The sequence below is a fragment of the Gopherus flavomarginatus genome, unplaced genomic scaffold (assembly GCF_025201925.1).
Source record: "Gopherus flavomarginatus isolate rGopFla2 unplaced genomic scaffold, rGopFla2.mat.asm mat_scaffold_730_arrow_ctg1, whole genome shotgun sequence".
Taxonomy (NCBI): Eukaryota; Metazoa; Chordata; order Testudines; family Testudinidae; genus Gopherus; species Gopherus flavomarginatus.
This window is the reverse complement of record NW_026115148.1, coordinates 13,597-20,470: the sequence shown is the minus strand read 5'-3', so window position 1 is coordinate 20,470 and position 6,874 is coordinate 13,597. Positions and strand designations below refer to the sequence as shown.

The following is a 6,874-nucleotide window of genomic DNA, read 5'->3' as shown; positions in this document are numbered from 1 at the left end:
CTACTTGAAAAATTTGAATTTCCCCAACATTTTCCCTATAGCTGTTTTCATATCCTTGTTTTTCAGGCTGTAGATGATGGGGTTTAACATGGGGGTCAAGATGCTGTACTGGATGGAGAACATTTCATTCAGAACCACAGAGGAGACTGACCTGGGTTTTGTGTATTGGAAAAAAGCTGTCAAGTACAACAAACCAACCACAATAAGGTGGGAGCTGCACGTGGAGAAGGCTTTACGCCTGCCCTCCGCAGAGCGTATCCTCAGGATGGTGGAGATGATGTAAATGTAGGAGATCAGGGTGAAGAGAAAGGAGCTTGTTCCAAGTATGACAACAGAAGTAAAAAGCATCACTTGATTGGTGAGGGTCTCAGTGCAGGACAGACATAATAGACTAGGGAGCTCACAGCTGAAATGGTTGATTTGATTGGGCCCACAGAAATGCAGCTTGAGGGCAAAAACAGTGTTAAGCAGGGCATCTATGAAGCCTATCACCCATGCACCAGTCACGAGCTGAAAACAGATCCCTTTGCTCATTGTATCCATGTAACGTAATGGGTCACAGATGGCAGCGTAGCGGTCATAAGCCATTGCTGAGAGAATATAAACTTCTGTAACAGCTGGCAGGAAAATGAAGAACATCTGTGTAATGCAGCTATTGACAGAAATGGTTTTGTACTCTGCTAAGAAATGCACCAAGTTCTTAGGGACAATGGCTGAGGAATAGCAGATATCAACAAAGGATAAATGAGACAGGAAGAAGTACATTGGGGTGTGAAGGTGAGAATCAGCCCTTATCACTAGCATGATCACCATATTTGCCAAAAGCATGATTAGGTAGACAACTAAAAACACCAGGAAGAGGAAAATCTGCATCTGTGGGTCATTGGAAAGTCCCAGGATAATAAATTCAGTCACTTCGGTTTGATTTTCCATGGATCCTTACTCAGAAAAACAGACCAGTCAGACTGGAAAAAATAAAATGAACACACAAGTAAATTGAAATGGCCTGTGGAGATCATCTGATCAGTAGGATGAATGTAAAGAGGTCTACTACATCCTATGAAATGTGTGTTTAAAATAGACAAAAATGGGCTAGATGCAGAAAAGCACTTTGGTGCCAAAAAACCACTTTAGTTCCCTAAATCCCAGGATCAGGCCCTACTGGTACTCACAGAAACTCCGCTCAATTCTATAAATATTGTACAAAAAATACAGAATATAGTACCTGTAGTATCTTATTGGATTGATCCCTATTAAAATCTCTAGAATTCCAGAAGAAGAGGAAGAAATCTGTGAGATCTAGAAATTCTGGTTTTCTACTCAACAGTGTATATAGCCTGTCAAGCCAAGCCAGTATGGAGAATATGGCATTCATAAAAATTATCAATTACCTCTAAAGTGGGCCTCAGAAGACCATATCTGGATGACAGCCTCCTCCCCAGCAGAGTGTTTTGTGTGGAGGTGGGCAACCTCATGAATCATGCAACTGTCCAAACAACCAGAGATCATTTGTGACAACAGAGTGAAAAGGATTTGTCTTATAAACCAAGAAGTGATCTGCGGTTGTTTTTTGACAAAACCAGAAGAGAGAGCCTGGAGCAAACAAATGCTCCAGCACTGGAAGGAGAGAAACGACAACACTGAGAAAGAAATGATCAAACATAGACTCACTGCACAATTGAGAGCTTTATTCCAAAAAGGAGAATTTACATAAATGAAGATTGAAAGTCTGAAAACGGAGATTAGTCATGTAGAACTATGTACAAACATTTTGGTGGGAGCAGTGACATAGGATAAACAGAAGCCAGACATGGAAGTAAATATGAGGACAAATATGAGTGAAAAAGCACCTGAAGAAAGTATAGAAAATATGAAGGATTTGTTGATCAAGATCATGCAGAACCTAAGAGACATTGAGCATCAGCCCTACCAACTGTGAAATTTGTAGGCCATCACACACTGGATGATACAATGAAAGCACTTAATGAAATGGTCAAGGAAGTGGAGAAAAAACAACAAGGATTAGCCAGTACAATTATATAATTTATGCTACAGTTACAGTAGCAGCTCTTTGGTTTAGCATCAAGCCATCTGAACATATGAACCATTGGAAAACTTCCTATCTTCAAGAACCTCCATGAAAATGAATGTTAAAACAGAAGAGTATGGTTTTGCATTGAGATACCAGCCTACTGGATGAATATGAGAAAAATAATTTGAAGAGAAAAAAGCAGCAAACAGCCTTGGAGATGAAATATCAGCTGAATAAAAGGATGTGAGAGCTATGAAGTAACAACATAAAAAGAAGCTGGTTGCTTAGTGTCATGGACTTGAAAGATTTCAGCACAAAGTTATTAGTATCAAGAGAACAGCCACTTCACCAGAGACAGTAGGAGATTCTTTCATCTGATTGATACTGAAAAAAAGAATAGGCAAAAATAGAGAGCCAATAAATGATGTTGGAGAATTACACTGTTTCTGGAAGGAAATCTGGTCTCAGACTGTATAACATGAGCAGAGAGTGAACCGGATTAGAAATGAAAGAAAACGTTTACAAAACACACCACAGAGGAATACACAGAAAGACCAATGAAAGAAATGACGTACTAAGATAAATGACAAAATGGAAATCAGCTGGACCAGACTGGATGCATGGATTCTAGCTGAAACACCTTACAATACTCCATAATTGTTTATTTGAACATCTTAGTAAATGTTTGAAGAATGGATTTCCAAGGTTGGTGACAGGGACAACTCTTCTCATTCAGTGGAAAGAAAAGAATGAAAGAAGCAGGTTGCAGTGATCCTATGAATTATAGAAGCAGCAAAGAATCCTGTGGCACCTTATAGACTAACAGAGGTTTTGGGGCATGCATCTGAGGAAGTGGGTATTCACCCACGAAAGCTCATGCCCCAAAACCTCTGTTAGTCTATAAGGTGCCACAGGATTCTTTGCTGCTTTTACAGATCCAGACTAACACGGCTACCCTCTGATACTATGAATTATAGACTGACCTTGTGTTTACCAACTATATGGAAACTTCTAACAATCATTCTGGCAAAGAAGATCTGGATAGGGCTAGCTCACAAATGGAATTCTGACCAAAAAGGCAGCACAGTAAACCTGAAAGGAACAAAATTCCACCTCTGGCTAAACAGGAGGATCACAAAAGATGCAAAACAAAGGAAGAAAAAAGTTAGCGAATGTATGGGCAGACTACCAGAGAGCATCCAACAGTGTCTCACAATCAAGGATCACTGATACACTGAAAATATCCAAGGTTCATCCACAGATCATTTCCTTTCTTCAGCAATCTGTATTTAATTGGAGCACTAGACTCTATCAGGAAGAGACTCATTGATGAGGTTCAAATTAAAAGAGAAATCTTTCAAGGGGATTCCTTAACACTAGTGCTGTTTGTGGTAACCATGCTGCCACTGACATGGATGCTTGTTGAGATAACCACAATTTACCATATCAGCAAAGAGCAACAACCAGTTAACAATTTGTTAGTCATCAGCAGTCTGAAACTACATGAACAGTCACAAAAAGGAGCTACAGAGATCGATGATATGTGGAAAAGTTTGGTGAAGATATAAAGCTACGCGTTGGCTTGGCTAACTATGTGTCAGCATCTCTAAAGATGGCCAGACTGGTACAATCTGATAACACACAAATTAATGAAGGAACTATCCATCATATCTCAGTATGACCCATACAAATATCTTGGAATCAGGGAACTGTCAGAGCTACAAAATAAGAAATTGAAAGAAAAAGTGAGGAAAGAATATTACAGATGTACAAGAACTACTCTATGGACAAAACTCAAGTCTAAGAATTTGATCTGAGCCATTAATATGTGGGGGATGCCGGTAGTACAGAATATTGCTGGAGTGATCAAGTGGAATGAAGAGGAGAATGAAAAAAATTGACATCCAAAGAAGACAGACAGCTGCCGGTGATGCATAGAGTATTAGATAGCAATCAAGTCATAGACAGGATGTACATCCCATGACGTGATGAAGGAAAACCTCTGCTATCTGTGGAGGAAGCAATTGATAATGAAGACAATAATATCAAAATATATGAGGAGTCAACCAATATAAGAGTGTCTGTTCACGATAACAAGCAATGACTGAGCTGCATGCAAGCTAAGAAAGAATGAAAGAAAAGAGAAAGTAAACTGCCAAAAAATATTTGATAGATTTACATAGAGACCAATACACGGACAGCGGTGGAGAGAGATCAAACCTATTGGTGATAGAAGATTGACAAACTCATGACTTGTAGAAAGATCCCTCAAAAAAAGAGACAGAGCCTCATTATGAATGGACAAGAAAATTCCTTAAAGGGCTTAATTATTTAAGAAGTACAATTGACCAACAACTGTTCCCCGAGCTGCAGACTGTGTTCTAAAAAGGAAGAGATGATGGAGCATGTGTTGAGCAACCGCTAGAGCCTATCTGGGAGAGAATATATGAACAGACACAGTGAGGTTGCCAAGTGTCCATGTGTGCCACAATCTATGTGCTCTAGAGAATGAAGAGGTTAAGATTTAAGGGCTCTGGCAATTGTCACAGACTGAATGGTGCGGTCAGACATAGTTGTAGAAAAGACAACAAACAAGCCCATGTTAATTGATGTTGCCATGCCAGCAGACAGAAATATAACAAAAAAACAAACAAAACAAAAAACAAGGAGAGAGAATGAGGATGTATGAAGAAAGTTGCCTTGAAGGGAAGCAATCATGGAAAACTAAAACAAAGACAATCCCAGCAGTAATTGAAGCACATGGTACAATCCCTAGGGATAAAAAATTTTAGGACTGCAGGACATCATGGTCAGTGACTTCCAGCAGACGGCACTCTTAGGCACTGTAAGAATGTGCAGGAAAGTCAAATGACAATGACAATGAATGAACTTGAGTCCTAAAATGCAAAGGAATTCTGTAAAGGTTTTAATAGAACCCCTGACCACACAAACCTACAGAGTTCCATCAGCCAGGATTTATTGGTGATTCACGGGGACACATTTTAGACAGCAGCTTTCTTCTTTTTAAACTTAAAGATTTAATATGTTGTGAAAGCTATTTCTTTTCTAAAAGAAGTCCATCTTGTGTAATACTGAGGGACATTGATAATGGTCAGAATAAATGAATGTTCCCTGAAAACACTCAAGGCACGCTGACATGATTTGAAAATGAGGGGTCTGACTGAAAATTAACAGGACTTTCATGCCTAAAAATCACTTTAAAGTTCCTTTGAAAATCTGATCTAGTGAGATTTTAGACTCAGTGTCCTGAACATCTGAATATCAAGCTGTTCAAACATAAGGGAATCTTTCCTGCCCTCTTGGAAGTGAGTGGCTATTATCACATTGATTTTTAGTGGCAATGGGAACAAAGCCAGCATTCTGTCCAATGTCATATCTATGTTTAATCCTGTATATCTTCCCAGAGAGAAATTAAATCCTTTCCCCCGCAGCTAATCAGACAAATGCCCAAGCGAAGAGATCTTGTGCTAGAATCTCAATGTCAATGTAGACAAATTCTGTGCAAAGTGAATTCCAAAGCTAAACTCCTTCTCCAGAGAATGTCCATCACACACACACACACACCCCTCATTTATCTCAGTGCTGTTCTGCATGAGAGAGAGAGAGCTGGTGATTCAAATAGTAGCTGGGTTGCCAGCCATGGCCCCTGTGCTGTAACTGACTCTATGTGAGCAGACTGCTGCATCCAGGCAGAAGTCAGTGGGACTCCACAGAAAGACCCACCTCTAGATAAGTGGGGCAGAATCTGGTCCTTTTAAATTGAAAGAATAAAGAGATTAAAAGGATTAAAATTATGAGTCAACTCACCTGCCTATTAAACATGGATCATAAATATGGTGAGATCATTCTGATCTGTGGTTTTCTCTTTCTGTTTTCTTAGTCTACCTACCTACTTATTGGTTTGGCTATCTAGTCTGTCTATCTGTGTTTGGAAAAGAGCATCTCAAGACATCCATTAGTTCTATGGATGCGGCCCTTGGGCCTTTCACTCGGAGGAGTGAAAGCACTGAAGGTGTGTAGGGTTATATGTGGGAGAGGAGCAAACAGCCTTTCCTGAGCTGACTCCAAGACTAAAAGGTAATTTCCTGAGAACTATTTAAATGCTGTTTTTTTCCCCCTGGGAAAGTTCCCTGAAGTTCAATCTCTGTAACAAGCTCCCAGTAACACTGGGTTGGGTCAGTGCTTAAGCAATGCTCTGTAGTGCCTAAAAATGAGAGTAATTAGGCTTGGATTATCAAAGGATTAGGTATCCAATCTCAGCAACAGTCAATAAAAAAGACAGGTATTTAGACTCCTATTTTCAAAACTGTCTAAGGAGCTAGACATGCTAATAGCAAATCATTTCATCTCCTCTACACTCCTTTGAAGCTCCAACCATAATATATAATTACCACAAGACGATAACATAGACAGATAGCCTGAAACTTACCTAATAAATGGACACAGGCTAGGGAATGGGGAAAAGGAGTAAATAGACTATATGATGACAGTAAACAGTTGTTGAAACAGAGGAGATAAATTGTACATTTTTTAGATGAATCATTTATTCATCAAAAAGGAAGTTTTGGTCAACCCCAAATTATTCATGGTTTTACCAGAAATTTTATTGAATTGTTTCAACCAGAAAAAATAAATATTGGGCTAAATTCACAAAATAGCAGGAGGCAGCGGAGTCTTTCTGCTGCTGCTTTTCTTGAAACTTCAGTCCATTGATTAGGTTACTCTCTTGGCATGTGGGGGACCATGGTTCTCTTCCCATGGCTACCTGTTTGGGGGGCAGAGATCTCCCATCTCTGAGGAAAGTGCCTTAATTTCTGGGCT

At 39.5% G+C, this 6,874-nt stretch overlaps 1 protein-coding gene across 1 annotated transcript; it reads right to left on the bottom strand.

Moving 5' to 3' along the window:
• On the bottom strand, nt 1-933 carry LOC127042625 (olfactory receptor 5A1-like). The gene has a single exon (XM_050935936.1). The coding sequence runs from the start codon at nt 931-933 to the stop codon at nt 1-3; it is 933 nt and encodes a 310-aa protein (XP_050791893.1).
• Between the last annotated feature and the right edge of the window lie 5,941 nt (nt 934-6,874).

Coding starts and splice junctions, on each gene's coding strand:
- LOC127042625 (XM_050935936.1), bottom strand. CDS start 933: ATGGAAAATCAAACCGAAGTGACTGAATTTATTATCCTGGGACTTTCC.